Source organism: Calonectris borealis, chromosome 1 (genome assembly GCF_964195595.1).
Source record: "Calonectris borealis chromosome 1, bCalBor7.hap1.2, whole genome shotgun sequence".
Taxonomy (NCBI): domain Eukaryota; kingdom Metazoa; phylum Chordata; class Aves; order Procellariiformes; family Procellariidae; genus Calonectris; species Calonectris borealis.
In genome coordinates this window covers 137,727,073-137,751,001 of record NC_134312.1, presented here as the reverse complement: position 1 = coordinate 137,751,001, position 23,929 = coordinate 137,727,073, and the positions used below count along the sequence as shown (strand labels likewise).

General features: G+C 39.3%; 1 protein-coding gene across 2 annotated transcripts; it reads left to right on the top strand.

Annotated features, from left to right (window-relative positions):
* Window positions 1–788: 788 nt before the first annotated feature.
* Window positions 789–23,656, top strand: MSL3 (MSL complex subunit 3). Of its 2 annotated transcripts, XM_075176286.1 has the most exons (13): window positions 789–1,038; window positions 3,101–3,183; window positions 3,770–3,865; window positions 4,437–4,537; window positions 5,504–5,595; window positions 6,407–6,529; window positions 7,005–7,165; window positions 9,109–9,267; window positions 9,729–9,991; window positions 10,376–10,485; window positions 10,676–10,775; window positions 11,236–11,320; window positions 22,731–23,656. In XM_075176286.1, exons 1-13 carry the CDS (start codon window positions 940–942, stop codon window positions 22,828–22,830), a joined length of 1,572 nt encoding a protein of 523 aa, XP_075032387.1. In that variant the 5' UTR covers window positions 789–939; the 3' UTR covers window positions 22,831–23,656. The 2 variants fall into 2 exon arrangements, with proteins under 2 accessions (XP_075032387.1, XP_075032395.1); XM_075176294.1 differs by lacking the exon at window positions 789–1,038 and having other exon boundaries at window positions 3,770–3,922.
* Window positions 23,657–23,929: the final 273 nt, after the last annotated feature.

Sequence of the window (23,929 nt, the reverse complement as noted above, 5' to 3'; positions counted from 1 at the left end):
CAGTCCCTTCCAAGCATCAGTTCAGCGTAAAGTACATGGGCAAGAAAAATGTGAATTGATTTTGATTACTTCCACTATTTGAGACTCGAAGAATTTGAAATTGAACATTGGAAAGATAAATCAAACTCTAGGTAATTGAATTTCTAGTCCAATACCCTATTTATTTCTAGTTTATTTTCTTGCAGAAAGGCTGAAAGAACAATAGAGAGGAAAACAAACCTTGAGCGAGGTTACAATGTGGAAATAGCCATCTTGGGAGTACAGGGCAGTTCTTTGTGTAGCAGAGAACACAAGAAACAGGGTAACGAATGGGAACTGTGTGGTGATGTTTAGGGGAAGCAGTAAGGGACAGAAGGGCAGCGGTCGTTCTTGGGGTGCACTTAAGCTCTCCAGCACACCGCTCCGCAGGCGGGCACACCCAGCGCACGCCCATGCTCACGGGCCGGTGGGGTACCGCCAGCACGGGCAGCAAAGCCGGGTGACTTGCCCTCGCCTCACCCAGCCCAGGCACCCCTAGCCCAGAGCAGGCGACCGCCCTCCCGCCCGGAGGGACGCGTTCCCTCGCCACCGCCCCTCCCGCAGCCGGTTCCCAGGCACCCCTAGCCCAGAGCAGGCGACCGACCGCCCGCCCGCCCGGAGGGACGCGTCCCCTCGCCATCGCCCCTCCCGCAGCCGGTTCCCAGGCACCCATGCCACGCACCCCGCGTGACCGGCGGCGGGGCGGGCACAGGAGGGCAGCCCGGGTCCGCAACGGCCGCGGCCGGCCGCCGCTCACCCGCGGAAGGCAGGGGAAGCCGGGCGCGGCGTCCCAACTCCCTCCCTCCTGCCCGCCCGCCTCCGCCCGAGGAGCCGGGGGCCGCGAGGGGCGGGGCGGGGCCGGCCGCGGCACCTCCCCCGCGGAGGGGGCGGGGCTCCTCTCCTTTGCGCCATGATGAACAAATGACCTCGCGGGGAATGAAATTTAAGTTCCACCGGGGGGAGAGAGTTCTCTGCTTCGAGCCCGACCCCACCAAGGCCAAAGTGCTCTATGATGCCAAGGTGACCCGCCGCGCGTGACCCTGCCCGCCGCCCCCCACCCCCTTCCCCCACCTCGTCCCGCCGCGGGGCAGCGGCCAGGCGCGGCGGGCAGGAGGGAGGGCGGGGGGGCGGGGCCGGCGGGGAGCCCGGCCCGCCGCCGTTGCGGCCGTTAACGCTCCCCGTTGGGCGTTGCGCGCGCCCCCGGTCGCTCCCCTTCCGGCCGCGCGCGCGCGCGGGCGGGAGGTGGCTCTGCTAGGAGCACTTGTTGCGGCCACGGACGCTGGCCCGGGGAGGGGGGAGCAGGCGAAGAGGCCGCGGGGCGAGGGCCGCCTGCCGTCACCGGGCTGGGAGACAAAGCGAGGCGGTGCCCATCCCCGGCGGGCCTCTCCTCCCCCCGTCCTTGTGCTGCCGTCATCGCCCCCCGGGCGTCTGATCCCGGCCCCCCCGGCGGGGCTGGGCTCCCTTCCCCCGCACACCCACCGGGGGCTGAGGGGAGCCCGGGGCTGGGGGGTGCGTGTAGCAGCTCTGTACGAGCCTCTGGGCCTTCACCCCCGCGGGGCGGAGGCGTCCCGCTGCCTGGGTGATAAAGAGGCGATGGAGCCCGGGCCGTGGGGGCCTTGCTCTCGCGTCAGGTAGAGAGCGGAGCCGCCGAGGGGCTCTGGAAGTGTCGGACTCGGTTCCCGCCTTCCGTTCTCGGCTGAACACCTGCAAAGTAATTCTGAAATCTTATTTTCATCCCTGCACTTTCGTAGCGTAGCTCGATTTATTCCCCCTCCCTGCTCTCCTACCCTTGCTGCCTTCCCTTCTGCTATTCCGAAGGGTTTAAATGGTACCGATGGTACAGGAGAGCATACAGAAATATGATAGCAAGCAGTGAGTGGTGGACTGTAAGTGTTGCAATAAAAGGTGACTGACTCACTTGGGCCTGGCCTTAAGAGTAGTGACGGTAATTGTAGAGCTTTATGTAAATATTGTTTTGGGTATCAGTGGGACAGGAAATAATTTTTCAGTCATAAGTCATCTGTACCTAACTTGCAAACAGGGTTCTGTTTTTTTTGTTTTGTTTTGTCACAGAGAGGGGTGAAAAGGGAGGTATTGCAACTGGATTCCTGACCAAATTCATACTTTTTGCTGCAAGTTTGCTAGTTGTGTAGATCAGTGCTTTTCAAACATCTTTGATCAGGAACCTTCCTGTAATATTTTGGGCTGCTCTTTTGTTTGTACATGTATTCCTATGTTCTGACCACTCCAAAAGCTTTAATTGCCAGCCCTAGAGGTAACCTGAGTGCAGAAAATAATGGTGCCTTTTCTTCTTTACTTTCAGTTACCCCAAACTGTCCTTGACTGCATCAATAGTTCTTAAATTCTGGACTCCCAAGTTAAAACATTGCTGTAGCCTAACTACTGGGTTCATCTGGAGATACACGGTCTATCAAGAGCCGTTCAAGTGCAGGCAGAATGATTACTTCATCAGGAATCCATCAGGACTTATTACTAGTCCTGATGCTCTTCTTAATGATCCACCTGAAATGTCTTTTGAGGTGCAGGCCCTTTCAGACTGGCCCATTTTACATGTGTGAAAGAGAGGAAGAAAACAAAGGCTCAGAAATTTACAAAGCCTTTTAATGTTAATCTGGCTAAGATTCAGTGTTGTTCAAGAGAGCAGCGTTTCTGAGGTTTATATATATGTAGAACTCTGTTGCCTCCTGCTTTGAGGGCATGAAGAGGCAGCACACGGGAGAAAATGTTAGCAGCTCATATGTATATCTGCATATCTGTATTGTGATACTGCATTGTTTTGCATCTCCCTTTGTCTGTCTTGAAAACATGGGACACTTGAGGACAGGACAAAGATGGTTAGCAGTCCCCAACTTTAAAAGTGTTCAACAAAAAAGCTACTTTTTCTGACCATTTAGTAGAATCCATATCTTCTGCTCATATCAATATTCACTGGCAAAATTATAGGTATATGTCATTTTGTAAATAATATTTCTTCTTCTTCTTTGCGCATGAATTTCCTAAATACTGGAAAGCTCGCTTTCTCTCAAACTTTTTAATACATGCTATTCAATGTTTGTTTCAGATTGTTGATATTGTTGTCGGAAAAGATGAGAAAGGCAGAAAGGTTCCAGAATATCTGATCCATTTTAACGGTTGGAACAGAAGGTAAGAACCTGTATGCACGGTTTCAGTTCTTCCATTTCTTCTATTTTATTCTGCAAAGAAAAGCATTGCACAGAATATCAAAGGTCTTTGATGTTTGCATGAATATTTTTGGTTTTGTGAATGCCTTTAATATACTTGCTTATGTTGACACATTGGTCTGTAGCCATAAATTTCAGAGGATCAGTTTGATAGCCATGAGTTTAAACTTTATGCGGTATCTGTCTTTGGCATATACTTGTGGCTCCTAGGTTTTGTTAATAAAAGGAGTTTATACTTTGTTAAATCTAGACCTGGATTGTTTGGTTATCAAGGCCAGTACATGAGTGCAGTCTCTCACTTTGATCTATAGCATGTGTCAATGCTACAAACAGTATTGCATGTTAAGTCACGGTTTGAGAGATTTTTAGATAGCAACGCGAGAGTTGAAGCCATGTGAATATAAAAGGATGCAAACCTTGTAATACAGATGTTACTTCTGAATGACAGTAAAAAAGTGCTTTTTAGATTTGATGTACATTAATTCAGTAGTAATCATGAGTGGCATATATTCATAGCCGTTAACAATTTTCTTTTGACCTATCCTCAGCTGGGATAGATGGGCAGCTGAAGATCATGTTCTTCGTGATACAGACGAAAACCGCAGATTACAGCGTAAATTGGCACGGAAGGCTGTGGCTCGCATGTAAGAAATCCTTTTGGTCTCAAAATGAATGAGAGATTGATTTTCAGATTCAAACAGGTACATCCCTGTGCCTACAAGTGAGCTTGGCCTCTAAGCTCATGCTATAGATGGTAGATATGTACTCAGTACAATCAGTGCATTCTAGAGAGCTACTCTTCTCATACTAAGGTAGATACCTACATATTGTTATTAAACAACACTCTAAATGACCAACACTTAATAACTATATTATTATTAACTATTGCTGCGAAATGCCTGTCAATTGGATCTACATCTTCCCAAAGAAATGTACTTGAAAAATAACTTAGGAAAACCTGAAGTATTTTTCAGCCAAAGGCAATAATCTAATATTGGTTGGCCATGGCTTGAGGATCTGCTTGAGAACACGAATATGAGGTAATGTACGGACATTAAGATATCCACTCTCAAATAAGCATTGTCCAAATTATTTCAACGTTAATTAATGAAAATAACTCAAACATACATTTTCTGTGCATTCGCATGTAATGTAATTAGCTAGGATAAACAAATAATATTAGCCAAATTCAGTGAACCATTTTATGTTCTGTAGGAGAAGAAAGGGAAGAAAGAAGAGACGTTGCAGGTTGCCTGGTGTTGATTCGGTATTAAAAAGCCTTCCTGCTGAAGAAAATGATGAGAGTAGCGAAAACTGTGAGCTTGTTTTCATTCTTTGATAACTGGCATGATGCCTTTAACTTTTTGAGCGAGGGGTACAGTGCACAGTGCATGCTGTAACTTGCTATTAGGATGACACGAGAGTATCACAGTCCTATTGGAAATATACGGAGGCGGTCATATGAGGAGTGAGCACTATGTTTCATGCTAAGCGTCTATTAAGTTAAGATACCTCCTTTCTTCTTGTGTTCCGGAGGCTTTTCGTTGCGTCACTTCTACTCAACTACTCTAATCAGTGATTTCAGAGCTTAATGCTGCTTTGTTTAGTGTGGTATTACTAGGTGCAAGAAGCCCTCAGTTTTCTTTGTTTGGTGTTAGGAGACAAGACACTTTCCCTGCTAAATGTGTTTCTACATATTTTAGGGGACAATAAGATTTTCTTTTTCCCCAGTCTACCTGGCACAAAGGTCTGTTTCTTGTCAGCTGACTGGCTGATTTCACTCTCAAGCCAGCTCTTTCATTTCATAGCATTTTTCTGTGTAGCTTGAAAACCAACAGGAACGCTGGCTGGCACTTAACTGATGTTCTGGCAACTGTCGCTGCACAGATCCAGACCTTCTGATTGAATGATTAATACATTAATCCACTGTTCAGAACTAAAGTCCAATAAAAATTGAAAAGATCTGAGAGTGTTCAGAAATGCAGGAAGCTTTTTAAAGTGAGTGTTTTTCAATTAGAGAGGATGCAAGAATACTTCCTGTAAATTTCTTGTCTTATATATTTAAGAAGTTTATAGTGTGCTGTAGATAATAGTTGTGTGTTTAATTAAATTAGAATTATTCATCCTCATTAAACATAACAAGCTAGTTGTGGGTTTTTTTGGTGTTTTTTTTGTTTTGGTTTTTTTTGTTCTTTTTTTTTTCATTGGGGCCTGAAATTGTTTGGTCTTAACCTCTGCAATGTAATAATGTGAGATAAATATGTGAAATCTTTTTTACACAGCTATAAGTAGTTCTTCTTCTGATGACAGTGATGAAGGAACAGATGAAGAAATAAAAAGTGAAGAAAGTGACATAGAAGAGAGGACAGAAATGGTATATTCATGAGCTCCTTAACTTAATAGAATTTAAACATCTGTATCTGAAACGGGAAAAATTCAAGTAGATGAAGTATAGGCCACAGCTGGTTATTTAGCTGGAATTAAAAGCATAATTTTCTTACTCCTGGTGCTTACTGTGATTGAGTTTTGGAAAATTATAGAAGGTGTCATATTCTTGTAGAATTTTTTGATATTAATCTAAAAATACACATTTGTTTATTTTCCTCTCTTTCTACACATGTGGAGAAAACATAGCAAACTAGATTATCCAGATTTGTGGATGCAGTAAACTTTTACTAGTCTATGCAGGTTGGACAAATCCTAATAGCAGCAGGATCTTTTCGGTTTTTGTATTTTACTGTGAAATGGGCATGTCAACTGTGTTCTTAAATTAAAATGGAGAAGACTGACTTCATGAAAAAAAATTTATTTTCTCTACATTATCAAAAAGAAAGTACAGCATAAACAGTTGTTCTGAAGGTCTGTGGAATCTAACTACTACAGTGTGGGTGATCTGAAGCAGCAAAACCTAACAAATTTCTGTTCGTTCTTTTGCGTTAAATACTTAAGCGAATGCTAAATTAAAAAAAAAATTTAAAAAATGAATTCGCAGATGGCTTCAAAGCAGTATTGTTAAATTGCTTACAGTAAGGCTACTATCCACTTAAGTATTTGCTATACTTTATATATTTTATTTTTGCATGACAAAACTTGATTGTTATATTGTATCCTGACTACTGAAGTTCTTTTTCACTAATATTCATAAGCACAACCAATATATTGTTTCTTGCATTGGTCTGTTGTAGAAAGAAGAACAAGACACTCACACAAAAAGGGACATGGAAGAAAGAGCAATAAGCATAGAAATTCCTGAAGTCTTGAAAAAGAAGCTTGAGGAAGACTGTTACTATATTAATAGAAGAAAACGGGTATGAAATAAAAGCTATGAAATGAATGTGCACGGAGGCGTGGGGAGGGCATCAAAAGTAGTTCTTGCATATAACAACTCCTGTTTTTTTGAACTATATTGCAAAGGTGTACTTAGACAGTATAAGGAAGAATAAAAAGAGTGTAGGGAGCAGACTTCTCTATAGCTAAAACAGTGAGTTGTCATTATATTTAAGAATGTAACGTTTCAGTACCCAATTGTGTTTTAGAGTGCAGATTGTTTTTTTTAAAGCTGGAAATGTGGTAAGCTTGTTAACCTGACCATATTTTTGTTTCTCCAGATGTTTATAAAGGGTTGATCAAAAATGCAGTTTCAGGGTTCAAATTAATCACTCCTGAAATAAATTCATATAATAGAGACTTATTAAACTAAGCAGTACATTACAAGCTCCCGTTTTAGCTTTCTGTACTTACTAATTGTTTTTGTAAGACATTAATTTGTTGTTTCTTTTTCAGCTAGTGAAGCTTCCTTGTCAGACAAATATAATAACCATCCTGGAGTCATATGTGAAACATTTTGCTATTAATGCTGCTTTTTCAGCCAATGAAAGATCTCGGCACCATCAGATGACTCCACATGCTAATATGAATCTTCATTATGTGCCACCAGAGAAGAAGTAAGTAATCTTTAGTCCAGCACTATTGTCACAAGAAGAATGATCTTGCATTCCATGTTCTGTTTCAAGGCTATTCACTTCTGTGAGTTTATACTGTGATGTATGTCTATGTATGGGACTTAAAATATTTGATAGATACCTATACTACAGTAACACTGGCAATTTGCTTATCAGTGAGAGAGTCTCTATAATCTGAAAAGTAATTATGCGAAAGCATCAATATCCCCTTTTATCCTGTTAAGTTCTTGTGAATATTGTTACCCGTTTTGGAAGAATGTGTTGCTATTGTCTATGTGAAGAATTTTTTGAGCACTGAGAGAGAACCTGATATGAGAATTCCCTGCTTAAATAAAACTGAAAAGGTTCAAATAATAAATTTTTTATCCTTTATAAGCAAACGCTTAAAGAGAACTTCAAGTGCAGGTGATTTTTTTTATTTTTTAATTGACATATCATCTTAAATCCTAGAGTCAACATGTAGGGAAACAATGTATGTAGTAACACCAATCCTGTTTATTAAAATTGATTGTGTCTTAGTTGCTGTTTTCTCAGCTGAGCTGTATATTCTTCTACCATGCTACAAATGCAGTGTGTTAACCGTATGTGTTTGCAGTGTGGGGGTTTTTTTTGTTGTTGTTTTTTGGTTTTTTGTTTGTTTGTTTTTTCTCTTATGTTAAAGATTCTCAATATTAGATGAAACTACTTCTTCATCTAAGTCTACACTGGGGTGAAATCTTATATTTTATCAAAGAGAAATGTTGACTTTTGTTACCACATTCTATTTCAGTGGTGCATAATTATACTATTCCTTGCAATATTTTGGTCTTTGTGAGTGTCTTGGTTTATATTGATGTCATTCATTATTTGACAGATTAATGATACTTTCCTTCTTTGTAATATAACTCCCAAACAAGAAGTTAGATGAGGCATCAGAAATATGAACAGAGGGTTGTATGCACATTGTGATTTTTAAAGGTGTATGTTTAAATGACTTCCTCACTAAAGAGGGTGCTTTAATAAGGAAAATGTGTATAATTTCAGTGATCCATTAAGTAGGAGAGATTCAGTTGACAACTTTATTGTATTGCCCTTACTGCTCTAAAACAGAAGGTAATTAACCTTGGATGTGATAGAATTTCTGCCCATGATGGTCCCCTGACCCAATTTATATATAGTGTTTTTTTAAAAAAAAAAAAGGCAGTAGTTTTAGCAGGTGGTATGGAATGGTGTAATACAAGGTATGGAATTTCTAATGTGGGTCATTGTGGCAGAATCAAATCACTGTTACCATACACATATATGCACGTGAGACATGAATACCTTCGTAGAGGTGAGAGTGTTGGAGGTGGGCTGGACTTTTGGTTCTGCTTGTAACAGCACATCTACTCACCACCTGGCACTCACCCCAGTCTTTTACACAAGCCCAAAACTGAAATTCCTAGTAGCCTCTAAGTGCTTTGGTTACCAGGAGCCGGCCATTGGAAACTGATCTCCAATGCAAGTGTATCTGTTTTTGTTGGTTCACTGGATATCTGTATATGCCTTTTAGACAGAGGTTCAATCTATTGAGTACTTACTTTTTCTGGCAGGTGCCTCTTTTTTGAGCCTAGTAAACTTGGAAAAACAAAATAACGCTTACATGAAAAACGAACTATTTACTGTAAAGTAGATTTTATTAATCCAGTAAATAGTAATACAACAGAAAAATTGTATGATTTTGTTTGACCTTATTAAGCAGACTTTTAAAATTTGTATTTGTCTGAAGTTACCAACAGCAATCACTGTCTCTTTAAGTATGCTTTTAATCAATCATCATTACTTAGTGATGAAGTCAGCATATTGTAGTTAAGGTGTTAATGGTCTGTATTAAAAGGGAATTCCCTACAACTGCACTGAAAAACTTTGACTTGCAACTTTGAAATTAATGATCTTTTTTTTTCTAGTGTTGAGCTATGTAAAGAGATGGTAGATGGGCTGAGAATAACCTTTGACTTCACACTTCCATTAATTTTGCTCTATCCTTACGAACAAGCTCAATTTAAGAAGGTGACTTCATCAAAATTCTTTCTTCCCATCAAAGAAAACTCAACAAATACTAACAGGTAGGTTGGGTATATGGAGTCTAATACTGCTTATCTCCTGAGGAAAATGCAATAGAATGTGGTTACATGTTCAGAATAGGATGATTTCTCACAGACTTTGACTTAAAAATTGTCTTGATAAAATGTTGAACTTTTCTGTGAATTGCTTGCCTGAATTCAGGTTCTGAATTTCTATCTGGTTGACTTCCAAAGGGGCTTGTACTGACTGGTGTAGAGTTACGCTGCAACTGTGTGGCAAAAAAAAATTTACATTGAAATGTAAATCTATGCTCATTAACTCTTAAATTTGAGAAGAAATATACTTCCGGAAAATAGTGTTTAAAAGAAGGCTTCATCACTTTGATAGTTATTGGGAGGAGGCTGTCTAATCTGAATAAGTATTTAACAAGATCTGTGAAACTAGAAGAATCTTTTGGGGGAAGAGCCCTGATCACTTCTGTAGAGCTGCCTTTATTTCCTAGAAATCAGGAGGAGCTTTCCCCAAGTCCTCCTCTGTTGAATCCGCCAACGCCTCAGTCAACTGACAGCCAGCCTACAACAGGGGAGCCAGCCACACCAAAAAGACGAAAAGCTGAACCTGAAATTCTGCAGTCACTGAGACGTTCTACACGTCATAGTTCTAACTGTGACAGGTTATCGGAAAGCAGTGCTTCGCCGCAACCTAAACGACGGCATCTTGAGACCCCAGCTTCTATGCCAAAGCTCTTCTTGCACCTGGAAAAAAGTAGGTTTTGCTCTTTAAATTGTTGCTCTAAACAAGATTTTAAAGTCCTGTTCTTTTTTAATGCCGTGTGGACTGTGAACTGAATGATTGAAGTGCAAATTCGTTACTTTTTGTATCAATTATTTATCTCTGAGACCTTATACCAAAGGGAGAAATACAAAGCAATATTCTCAGTACTTTGGTACTGTATTTCTCAACAGAATTCAAGGAGCTGCTTTTCTGTGAGCCTACTTTAGGATAGCATTTATTGAATTCCAGTGTTTAAGACTCTCTAAACATTTTAGCAGCAGACCTGAGTTATGTTTAATGGCTTGTAGTTCCATAAAACAGATAATAAAATTTATTTCTGATTTGTTTTGTTTTGTTTTTCCTTCTCTTTTGAAGAAACCCCTGTCCATAGTGGATCATCTTCACCTATAACTTTGACTCCTAGCAAAGAGGGGAGTGCGGTTTTTACTGGCTTTGAAGGTAGAAGAAACAATGAATTGAATGAGGTAACAGATTTTTATGTTACTGTCCTAGATTCAGTGATTAAAGGTTTTGTGGGCCTCAGAGTAGGTCTATGTAAGAAAAGGTTTTGTTTGTATTACTTATTTAATCTTTAATTTTGAAGTTCTCTACAGACTAAATTATTTATGGTGCTATAAAGATTTCATAACCAACATTTTCATGTTTTATGTTTAGGTTTTGTCCTGGAAATTGATGCCAGAGAATTATCCACCAAGTGATCAACCACCACCTCCCTCATATATCTATGGATCTCAACATTTGCTACGGATGTTTGGTAAACTGATGCAAAACTCTGTGCTCAATCAAAATCGCTTTATTTGTTTTCTTTTTCCTCTTCTTTTTTTTTCTCCCAGTGACCGTATCTATGTGATTTTCTGTTTGCTTTATCACATTTAGTTTTATTCTTGGAGAAATGTACATTTTAATCTGTTTAAAAGTCTTAGGCTGTTCATAAATTTGGTTATCTTTTACTGGTTCTATAAGCCTTCATTTAACAAAAGCAAACAAGCATTACTTCCAATACACTATCAAACATCATCAAACCAAGCAGCATTCACTTTCTCAGTATGTTTCTTTTTAGTAAGGCTTTGAAAGATCACTGAGTAACTTGCAAAGAAAAGTGGAGGCTGCAGGGAGAAGAAATTTTTATATTCTTCTTTTCTGTATAGTAGATAAAAGTAATTAGAAGTTGCTTTTACAAGAACAGGTGTAAACATTATTTCTCTTATTTACAGTAAAGCTACCAGAAATACTGGGGAAGATGTGCTTTCCTGACAAAAACCTAAAGGCCTTAGTAAAACACTTCGAAATGTTTCTGAGGTAATGTGACACGATGTACCATAGCAGTGTTTCCATCGTTACGTAGATCTAAGTGTCCTGGAATGACAAAGGGGTTTTAAAATAAGATGTTAATTTTCTATAACTACAAGTGTGATAAAATTAATATAAGATATTAATAATAACAATTTGAATAAAGATTAATACAAGATTTTTGATTCTGTAATTCAAATTGAAGGGAACCTGAACTCCCTACTTAAAGTTTTGATAAACACAGAGAACTGAAGTATAAAAGTTTGTTTGCTAGTATGTATAGAATGACAAGTCTGATTTGGTTAAGAAGCATGTTTTATGAAGAAATACAAACTCTGCATTGTTATTTTTGAGAGCATGATCTGAGAGTTTTGATGTTGCATTAGTATTAGTAGGGGGAGAAACTTATGCTTTAGAACACATTTTTAATTATGGTAGTTTTTTTAAAGGAAAGTCTGTTCTAACTGAGCTTTAAACAGAAAGGTTTCACTGCGATGCAGTGGCTTGTAGGGATACCCAAGCCGTTTTTGACCACAGTAGCTCCATGGCTGGAGTCAGTATGGTCATACCTGCACCATGATCAGCTTTGTTTGTCAGGTACTCTAGTTAATATCTCTGCATGACATTGTAGCAGTAGTTAGATATCTAGTGTGGCACTATATTGTGTAGCATCAGTACAGTGGAAAATAAATCTGGCAAGGAAAACTTACAGGAGAAGGTGTTGTAAATGGTAAACATCTGGAACAAGTGTGGAACTTCTAACTGTTTTGGTCAAAGACTCTTAAGGAGCCACATACTGAAAAGTAACATAATGTGGCACTGGCATATCGAAAGTCCTGTTAGATATCAGGGAGGTGAAAGCTTTAAAATGCTTTTACTTTTAATTGTTTATTGAAAATAAAAGATGTCTCAAATGTCAAAGTTTCTACAATACAAAATTTTTCTCCTGAAGCATTTAATTTTTACTGATTCCTTTTTACATCTTTATTTAGAATCATAGAATCATTAAGGTTGGAAAAGACCTCTAAGATCATCGAGTCCAACTGTCAACCCAACACTACCATGCCCACTAAACCATGTCCCTAAGCGCCACATCTACACGTCTTTTAAATACTTCCAGGGATGGTGACTCAACCACTTCCCTGGGCAGCCTGTTCCAATGCTTGACAACCCTTTCGGTGAAGAAATTTTTCCTAATGTCCAATCTAAACCTCCCTTGGCGCAACTTGAGGCCATTTCCTCTCATCCTATTGCTAGTTACTTGGCAGAAGAGACCAACACCCACCTCGCTACAACCTCCTTTCAGGTAGCTGTAGAGCGCGATGAGGTCTCCCCTCAGCCTCCTTTTCTCCAGGCTAAACAACCTCAGTTCCCTCAGCCGCTCCTCATAAGACTTGTGCTCCAGGCCCTTCACCAGCTTCGTTGCCCTTCTCTGGACACGCTCCAGCACCTCCATGTCCTTCTTGTGGTGAGGGGCCCAAAACTGAACACAGTATTCGAGGTGCGGCCTCACCAGTGCTGAGTAGAGAGGCACGATCTCCTCCCTGCTCCTGCTGGCCACACTACTTCTGATACAGGCCAGGATGCCATTGGCCACCTGGGCACACTGCCAGCTCATGTTCAGCTGGCTGTCAACCGGCTGTCAACCTCCAGGTCCTTTTCCTCCGGGCAGCTTTCCAGCCACTCTTCCCCAAGCCTGTAGCGTTGCCTGGGGTTGTTGTGGCCGAAGTGCAGGACCCGGCACTTGGCCTTGTTGAACCTCATACATTTGGCCTCGGCCCATCGATCCAGCCTGTCCAGGTCCCTCTGCAGAGCCTTCCTGCCCTCGAGCAGATCAACACTCCCGCCCAGCTTGGTGTCGTCTGCAAACTTACTGAGGGAGCACTCGATCCCCTCATCCAGATTGTTGATAAAGATATTGAACAGGACCGGCCCCAGTACTGAGCGCTGGGGAACACCGCTCGTGACCGGCTGCCAACTGGATTTAACTCCATTCACCACAACTCTCTGGGCTCGGCCGTTCAGCCAGTTTTTTACCCAGCGAAGAGTGCACCTGTCTAAGTTGTGAGCCGCCAGCTTCTCTAGGAGAATGCTGTGGGAGCCAGTGTCAAAGGCCTTACTGAAGTCCAGGTTTAGGAAGGATCCCCCCGCGATCCTGTGCTCTGGAGCCCTTCGCCTCGGTGGCTTTTTTTGTCAGATCCTTGTTAGTATTCAGAATATGTTTACGTTAGGCAGGACAACATTAGTGCTTATTGTTGGAAACCTGTTTTTGCTTGGAGTGGGTATTATTTAGGGTGCTTAACTCACTGTGGATCAAATCATTTTTTATTAGACCTCTGCCTGTTCAGATTCTTATGTGTTGGTCAGAGCAGGTCTCTACTCTTTAGCATCTTAAACACAGTTTCTTCATACCCATTCTGTGGATGAGCTGTGGTGGAGTGGAATAGAGGGTAGGAGAAAACATGTCCCCCACCCCCCATGCAAGTAGGGAGGTGATTAAACTGAAAGTTCTAGCGGTAATATCAATATGTGTTTTATTTTTTCCATCTGATGGTCTTGTTGAAATGTGTAGTCATCTATCAATAGAAAAAAAAAAAGTCAGAAGATGTTTCCACATCAGCATTTTTAAGTCAGATAGAACTGTGCTTTTGAAGCAAATCGCTCGGTAGTTCCCGCTTACTATGCTTTGTGTTGTGTTGCAGAATGCTCTGAGTACACAAGCTGGATTCCTTTTGGAAAACGCTTAACCAGAAGTGTGCTCCAGTATTAGGGGGCATTCAGTCCTCAAGACCAGACTACAACTAAACGAAAATGAGTCCCCCAAGGCAAGCATAGTGTGGATATCTCATATCTAGTACCACAAAATATTCAAGGGCTGTGTGTTTTTTCAAGTACTTTCTACGCCAGTGTCATGTATGTTTTGCTGATGCTGTTCTCAAGGTTTCTTTTCTATGCTGAAATAATGGTTTCTATGGCTTTGTCAGAACTGGTCAAATTGAAAAAGCTTCCAAGTTACAGTTACTGCTGTAGGGAACCATTCTATTTTAGGTAGCTTTGTCATAAATATTCTTCTTAGACTAGTTTCCTTACTGGATATGCTACTGTGTATTCAAATAGGTAACATAGAAACCAATGCAATTTTTTTTTTCCATCCCCAACAGGTATTCATGGGGCTTTAGGACATCTTTCATTTGGATATTTCTTCCTGTGTCCCATATGTCATTGAAAGTGGTCAAACACTTACATTTTCTAGAAACTTGCTCAAACTTGATTTTTATCACAGAAATACTTCTCCATTATCTGTTTTTCATCACAAGAGAAAACTTGAGGCTGAGGTGACATCTTGTACTAGTTTTTCTTCAATTTTCACATTCTTTTTTTTCCTTTTTGGGAATGAAAGGATTAATGGATGTTTATTTAAAAATATTTTCTATCAGTTCTGTTCTGGCTTACCTTTTGAAAGGTAAAAACTGTCCTACATAGTCTGTATGCATTAAATGATAGCAGCCAGTTTATGTAAGACTGCCTGATTTTTTTTTTTAGTGAATTGTTCTTGAGTGACAAGCTGAAGTGCTCTCCCTTTCTTTATTTTTCTAATAGCAGACAAGGGATTGAAGCTGTCTGTTCACATTAATAAAACTGTTTCTAAATCTTCTTTGAAATCTAGGTAGAGTAGTCCAAACATAAGTAGTTTATGTATTTTTTAAATAAAACTTCTATGTGTTACACAACTGATTTAGTTCTGGCATAGATACTGATTTAATTTTGAATTATGATTTTATGGCTAAAATTTACAGTTTCATTTAACATTTGTACTATTAATCTCATGTGGGCTGAGAAACTGAGACTTATTTAATATAACACTTTGTCTGGAAGCTTGTTTTATTGAGTTTACTCAGTACTTGATAGATGCATTAAATTCACTTTGAGACGCTACATGGGTAATATTTTCCAGTCATGCCCTCAGATTGCTGCTAGACAAGATTGATCTCAGTTTCCCAGACAACATATATTTTTAAGGGATGTATGAAATATATCTTTTTGAGTTTCATATGAAGTAGTTTCTACAAGTATGCATAATGAAAATTTCTTCATGGAGAACATGAAAGTTGATTTCTCAATTACAGAATTTGCAGAAGTAAAGAAAGTTAGTTTCTCAAATTAAGTACAAAACTCAGTCTTCACTTCAAATTATTTAGGTCTGAAATAATTCATACTTGCAGAAGAATACTTGCAGAAGACTAACAGTCTGAAATGGACTTTAGTGACAAACTCGCAAGCTGGTTTCACTGAATTTCACTTTGAGTTTGAGTTTAGTCTTCAGGAGCAAGCGGTGGAAGCTAACACAGTAGCTGGTGCCTATAAACTGGTAATCTTACTAGCAAAGGACCCTTGATTAAATCTTCCTGCCTGTTAATAGTTTTTGAGATAGAGTAAGTATTGTCTTTTAACCAATCCCATTATTTCAGCCGTATTTTTAATAAAATGCTGTATGTGCTGTATTATATGACTTCTCTGTGAGGTGTGTAGCATGCCTCCAGATGCTGCTTAAGTGATGACAAATGATAGTTAAGATGGTGCCAGTTTTTGTTTCGCGGTTTCCATTGATTTGAACACAGCCTTGACTTGTAAAACTGTTTTGGGATCAGAGAGGTCACTTCTGAGGACTGTTGACCAATAGGGGATTCTTAAAAATTAGAAGAATAGAACATGTCTGTTTTTAGAATAGCAAGACCCATCTTCACTGGGGTAATTTCAGTCAATGTTGTTTGCATTTTAGGAAAAAAAGCAAAACAAAACGGTACAGCACTTCAGAAAGCCATAGGTATTTTGACTTTCATGAAATTCAGAAGAATGAGTAAGTGATGAAATATTTCTAAAATAATGCTTCTAAAAATTCTAATACACTTTTCCAGATGAGGCCAATATGTAGTAGTTCAGATCATGGAAAACTACATTCTTAATGGTCAAAGACTTTGGTTTTGTTAAAAACCCACTGATATTTCAAACTCAGTATATCCTGTAAGTTGTCTCTTTCATTTTAGATCTCATTTTTTTCCTGATGTTTTACAACCTGCTTGTATCTATAGTGCCACTCTGCTCCATGGGTAGAAAAGTATTTTAATACTGTTGAGCTCATTTTATGAGAAGGAAGCCAAATCAGGATGTGACCAAATTAGAGGGCTGTGACAATAAAACGTGTATATAGAAAGATGACAAATTGTTTGAAGTAACCTTAAGAAATAGATCTCTGGTTTTGATAGCACAACATTTTTTGAGTGTAGTAATTGTACTATATATAATTGCAGTGATGAATTATGACCACTAGTCTGTGCTAATGTGCAATTAATGAGAGGTTATTAGTGGCTTTCTGAGAATGAAAAAATGAAGCACTGCACATGGTGAATGGAATAGAAAACATCTTTATTTAGGTGAAGTTGTGATGGAGTTCCTGCTCATTGTGACTTAATAAAGTTGCAAGATGGCAACTGATGAAAAACCACTTTTTGAAAGATCACAAAGAATGCAATTCTGCTACTGTTTCTTATATCGATTAGGGCCTTTCTATTTGCCTCTCAATTTTGGGATTAACTGGTTGCTTGACAAAAAGTACCTGTGCAGCGTAGCAATTATGACATACTAGAAAACTTTGTGGAATTGGAACCTAAATGTGAGAAAATCAAGGTTCTGAGTGTAAATGGACAGGTGTGGATTTAGAGGCACAAACAGGTAAAGGAACTTATTTTTTTGAAAGTTTTGGAACACTTTGAAATGAAGGAATTCTGCCTGCACAGTGAATGTATATGCCTTATTTTAGGGCGTTACTACCATTGTATTTGGGCTTCGCTGTATTCATTGAGTGCGTAGAAAAGTAACTGCCATTTTGGGTCCTTTCAAACTTTTGGCACCTTTATGTTGAATGCTTCTTAGTCAGTGAGTACCTGGTATTGTACAGGTTCTTATTTTCAGTAGGCTTTTGTTGTCTGGTTGGTCTGCAGAATCTGCTTGTGTGTGCTTATTGTTCTTGACTAAGGTTTGATTGCTTTGCCAAAAATACTTCCTGAAACTGCACTGTGTGGATTGCTTGTCTTCCTTCTGCTTACCAAATCATCAGGTGTCTGGGTATTTGAATGAGCATATTCCTAATTATAATAGCAGAGGTTTGGATCATGCATCTAAAGTGGGAGGTTGCCCAAAATATTTTAAGTGTGTTATGGTCGCTTTTAGAAGGCAGCTCTAGGAATTGATTCTGGGATCTGTGCTGGCCTTGCCAAAAGTGGGTCTTTATCCTCAAGACCAACCAAGGACTCCTGTATTGAGCTTTTGTAGGACTGTTTTCCCGAAAGGTCTACTAGAAGTTACCACTTTTAATTTTCACTCACTCAGCTTGATTACCAGAAATGTTATGTTGGCAGCTTGGCATCTTCTCTGCACTTGCCCTTTAAAGGCCAAGGAAGATGATCTCTGTTTCTGTGTGTGGATGAGTGACAAGAGTCCAGTCAATAAAATGTCTGTCTGTTCCTTTGGTATGGTTCTTGAGACACTGGATATCAGAATAAACATCTGAAACTTTTCACTTCACTTGTTCTATTGACTACGTTGGGATTATGATGAACTTTGTGTTGGTGAGCTTTTGCCCTGAACAGCCTTCCAGATGGAGACATGCCTATCAATTGGAAGGGGGTGGGGGGCAGGTGGTGACATGCGTTTTTGGGTGAAGTTAAGCCTTTTAGCTTTCAAATACTGCATTTGAGTAGTAGTCTCAGAGAGGAGACAGCTTCTTAATCTGCAAATGACGTTTCTTTTGATGAGGTGACTCATAGAACTAGGACCTCTCTAAGGTCGTGCTCTTTAAGCAAATTCCTTTAGATGGTTGCCTTTCAAACAGCATCTAGCCCTGGCCACTGATCTCATCAAAGCATCTGCTTACATTCCAGAACTCTGTAGCGAAAGTGTGTAAGATGTCACCTTCCTAGAAACTTTTCCTTCTAACTCTGTTTTCTTATATCTTTATGGCTGAGGTTGTCCTTTCTTCATAGTTTTCACACTTTTCAGGCTGTCCCTGAGTTTATTCATGTGATAGTAACTGATATTTAAAGAACATTTTTCTTCATGCAGAGACTGTTGAGGTAATAGGTTGTGTTGACGCTGCCAAGACAAGGACGTTTTCCCTACCAGATGATGCTTTTAAAGCTCATATTAATTCAGTGACTCTGAGAAATGTTCCTGACATATGTATGTCAAGTGGCCTTTTAATGTGGGTAACGATAGTTCTGTGCCTCTTTTTGGTAGATCTGCCTGTGTAACTCTCAGCCAGATGGTAGTATATTTGTGAGGCTATTGCTTGGAGTCACCTGAGCTAAGCTTGCTTACAGACTGCCACACTTGAAGGTCAGAACATAGGAATTCTTCAAGCTAGGTTGCCCACGTGTCTCTTTCCCTTGTCTCCATCTCCTCTAGTCCTTTCTGAAGTGTTGCTTTTCTAGGAACCAGTGGTAGAGAGGGAAATAGCTGCATTGTGCCATGTTACCTCTAGGTTCTGAGCATGAGTGTAAAGCATAAGTATTCTTTTTGTGGATGTTCATGATGAGATCATGATGCACATGTTTGTGTGGACTGTGCATCTCAAAACTCGGTTACTCCTAAGCAGTTTCACTGTATAGGTATACGCATATGAACTTTGTAAAAAGTATAAAAATGAACAAGGCAATAATGCAACAGGTGACTGAATTTATCAGATTTGTAAGTTAAAAGTAATGAAACAATTTCTGAATAGCTAAGTAGCAATGTGCTTTCTGATCTATAGCTGAACATTGGCTCTGCTTGCTAAGTACAGCTCCTTCTGTTTTTAAATCTTGGCTCATGACTTGCAGGTGCCAGTGTGATTGATCTTTGTGCTATTTCAGCTTTTCCAAGAACAAAGCATTAGTGAAGTATCCAGTAGCTAAGAGTCTTATGAGACTCCTAGTATTTCTGTGTCAGCTTTCTGCACTGCGATGTAGTTTGAATAGAAAGCAGAAGCGCCACTGCTCTTTGTATATACAAGGGATTGGGACATAAGTTGACCTTGTGTTCTTTTGCCTGTTTCCTCTCGCTTCTCTGGAGAAAGTAATTTGTATTTGCTAGCTCTGGGGTATTTTGCTTTTCACAACTGTTACATTAAGAACAGAGAGATGTACGTTTGACTGCATGCATTCTGCGTGCTTTTTTGGTGGTGGGTTTTTTTTTTGAGTTGTAGCTGTGCCACAAGCATCTCAGCTAAAATTTCTCATCTTTACCAGCTGTCACTTTAGCTTGCACCAAACTGGCATTTATGACTGATGTTCTTAAGGAAAAGTCAGGAGATTTGTAAGAGAAGATGAACCTGTTTCCCATTACTTGCCCTTAAAACTCTTGGAACTATCAGCTACACAATGTCCTCTGAAGGTTCCTTTGTTTTATTGATGTTCTTTTAAAACATACTCCCTCGTATGATCTAGCACTTGGTACTGTGTTTTACGGAATGTTATCCAATTACACTAAGAATTTGATTGGCCCCTGTAGTTTATCTCTTGAAGTTATTAATATGTGTTAATGAAGAATTATTAATTAAATTCCATTTGTGGCTCATCTTAATCTTGTGCAATAAAAGTTAGACTCAAGTCTGTTAAGTTTTAGGACTTACCACACTCACTTCATACCAACCCCACATATCCCAGAAAGTGATTTGTAGCTAACTACAGTCAGAGGTTGTAGCAATTGATGACTCAGGTATTTTATTAACTTCTAAATTGCTATAATTTCAGTACTCTTCTGTAGTGGTTTTCCTAGAGTAAGGGGGGTGTGTGTGTAGTGCAAATGAATGATGTGTTTCAGTGGAGATTAGGAGGATCTGATGGTGTGAATTGTTTTTGTGTTTCTTTGGACTATTTTCTACGGGGTATCTCCATCTCATGAAAAAAAGCATTTTATAAAGAATAAGAGCAATTTATGGCCTGGTAAGCCTAGAACAGTAGGTGGTGAATGGTTTTAATGACAAAGGGCTAGTAAATCACTAACTAGTGTGGTTCAAACTGTGCGTTAATCAAATATTGGTGGTTTTAGTCTAGATTTTGTCCTATTTTTTTAGTTCAAGAAGAGAATAAAACTGTTTTTTTCTGGTTCATTCTTTTGCCAAAGTTTAACTCATTTGGATTCACTGCTTAATAGTTCATTGCATTGATTGTGACTGTCTTTTGTTCTTTCAGGGAAAAATATTTCATATTTCACTGCTGTTTTTATTTCCTTTATTTAAATACCTTTATTTCTGTGAATAGGAAATTGGTATAATGCAACTGTAACATGCTGTAATACTAAAATCAATTTTTTTGATTTAGCAAAATAGTTTTCATATAAGTTTTTTTAAAATTATTTGTCAACCTTAATTATGTAATCCTTTTTGCTTTGTGCTATTTAATAAAATTGGAAGCTGCTGTTGGACCCAATGAGAAGCTAGCACAGTATGAATACTTACAAGTAAAAAGTATGCTGAAGTATTTAATGCACTAAAGACTGCGTGAGTGAAGACTGTGTGGGACTTTAAATTTACTTAGCTCCTATTATTGTGATAGTTTATGTGGTGTCAGTCTGTGGCAGAGCCAGTTGGATCCTTGCTTTAAATACAAGAGAGATCTTTCTCCCCTTTGGCAGTACCTGCACAGCTGAATATTGCCAGAAATTATGTGCTTGATTAGACACTGTTACGGGTCATGTAACGGAGCCTTTTCTGCTCAATTCCTTAGGTAACATTTAGAAACAAAAACAAGCTGCCGTTTGATCTTCGGAAAGTGTATTGGTTGTCCAGCCAGTTCACTTGCATGTCTTAAATCTGAAACATTTTATATCAGAAATGATCCTAGGTCCCTCTATCTGTTAATTACGGAATTCCTATGAAATAAGCAAGTACGGAGGAAGTTGACAAAGTGCCTTCTAAATAAATGGTGACACAATGAAGGATTGATTTCTTCTAAAAAAGCGTGTATTTCTCACTGCTTTTCCTAGAATTAGTAGGATGTAACTAGTTATTCCTCCAGTTTAGCGCTTGTTTCAAGTACAAGGATTGTGTGTGTGTGAAAAATCAACCTTTTTTCATTTATCTGCATTTTTGTGCGGTAACCTTTCTGTATGAGTTCTCAGCAATTAATATATTCCTGATTCCTTATATAGAGAATCTTGTCAGGTTTTCATGTTTTGGCTTTCTTAAGATCAAAGGACATGCCCAGTTCAGGCAGTGTAGCTGTGAGTGAGGTTGGAGAAACACTATGGTTTTAACTGCATTCACGTGTCCATTTTTTTTTCTTAATTTGGACTCTCTATGTCCAGAGTGTTGGTTATGCAAAACTGATACTTTCAGCTTCCAATAGTGAAATCATCTCCCTAGCCAGTGGTTCTTGAGAGAAACCAGGTTCTGCAAATGACATTGTTTCCTGTTGTTTCTGTTGCTTCCTACTCTAACTCAAACAGAAAACCTGTAGCTAACATTTTGCCATGTTTATTGATGCTGATCTTTAATATCCAGGTATTTTTGAAGGTCTGTGTTTTTTTCTGAAGTACAGCTTGTTCGTGTACTTCAGATTTTAAGAACTGTTTTGCCCTTTTGCCCCCATTTGTATACCCGCTATCTTTGTATACAAAAGAAAGAGCAGAGAGCTTATAGTCATTTTAGCTGTTTGTCACTGGTGTTAGTAGCAGCACTGTTTATTTTCATTTTCAGTCCTAAACCAAAGAAAGAGTTATATGTTAGCAGAGCAGGAAGACATGAGAAAATATTGGGTGCCTGGCTGTTTGAATAATATTTGAAGACCAGCTTGCAGAAATACGAAATTAGGGAACTGGATTTGCGAAGGATGCGCATTTGTCTTTGAGAGCCATATTTAAATCAACTACTCATGAGGGGTGGAGACCCTAAATGCACAGGCACATGAAAGAAGAAATCACAGCTTTACTTACTTTAAAAGATACAGTTTGACTTAAGAGTTTCTGGCCATTTGTATAAGACACTGACATAGTGATAACTGAAAATCCTGGTTTTGACATAAATGAAAATAGTATGCTGAGCAGGTGACTGACAGAAGTTGCAGAAAGATTTCTTCACTTTTTTTTTTCCTTCTGTGATAGTTCTTTGCATTCTTTTCTGAGTATAGCTTCAACTTTTTCTTTTTTAATTGAGCTTGAGCAAATTTTTTTAATGTTATTTGGATTTGAGAATGGTAGGGAAAGGCTGTTTCTCACTATGTAAAACTTGTAAAAATAGGGCAAGCCTTTTGTATGCCAAATTTCAAAGTGTAATAATTCTTCATTCCCAGGCTGTGGTTTTGCTGAGCTTAAAAATTAATTTGAAAATAGCTTTTCTCTTAAATGTTTCATGTTCTGTCCTTTTTTTGGTGTGCTTTCTTCTCAGGTTTTTAGCAGAATACCATGATGATTTCTTCCCAGAATCTGCTTATGTAGCTGCATGTGAAGCCTACTACAGTACTAAAAATCCTCGGGCAATCTACTGAAGCTATTAATAAAGATTAAATCCTACTATACATAGCCCATGACAATGCTATTTTGCCACGTGACTACAAGATGAAGATGAAAAAGGAATTAAAACAACTTCTGGAGTTGAAGAAGTAGGGAAATATCTTCTGTGATGGTTGGATTACTTAGGAATGGAGAACTTCTTTTCAGAGATGTGTATAGACTGCATTGTGAGTTGCTTAGAGGATTGAATATAACTCTGACTCCAGATGAATGAACAAGCCTTGTTCTGACTTCTAATGCATAGGACTGCATAGGACTATTAAAGAGGAAAGGAGGCAAAAGCAGATGCATTAGCAACAGGACATTTCCATGAAGATAGGTCATCATGCTGTGTTTCATTTTAGCTCAACTTCTCCAGCCTGAGAAATAAGACTTGACTACACAGTTACATGAAGAGAATGCATAACTGGTATCTTACGGATTTTTTCCTCAGAAATTGCACTTCATTTTGTGGAACTATCATGATAGAAAAGATTGCTTAACGTAAGGTGTTTTTGCTGTTTGGCTAGTGTGACATCTGCCTCAAGAATGACTTTGTTGCTTGAATGAAAGATGTGTTTCTTACTTTGCATTTTGCAAAGGTGTATATAGCTCTTTTCATGGTAAGGCTGCCAGAGTTCCAAGGAGAGCATACATTGCCAGTGATTCAGCATTTACCTGGCAAAAAATAATTTCCAGAACCATTATGAAAGAACAGATTTTCTACAAGTAAGCGAGGAAGTCAAGAAAGTGATGGCAGTTTAACTGGAAAACACTTCTTTTCTTAATAAAGTTCACAGTGGCTGCTGTGTAAATGTGTGATTTTGACTGTCTAAAACGTCTTGTTTGCGCTTGATTAGTATTTTTGAGATTGCTAAGTGCATATAATGAGAGGTGGGAGCATTGACAACATAGGGAGCAAAGCCCTTTCTGTATCATTGAGTTTTCTTCTACAGACTTGAAGGATGTCTCTTTAGGCAGTTTTAAACACCTTAGCTCTGGAAATAGGAATTAAGTGAGAACTGAGTTCCTAGAAATCTGACAACACATTCAGTAGAAATGAATTGAGATACAATTCTTGTCTTGATTGTCATC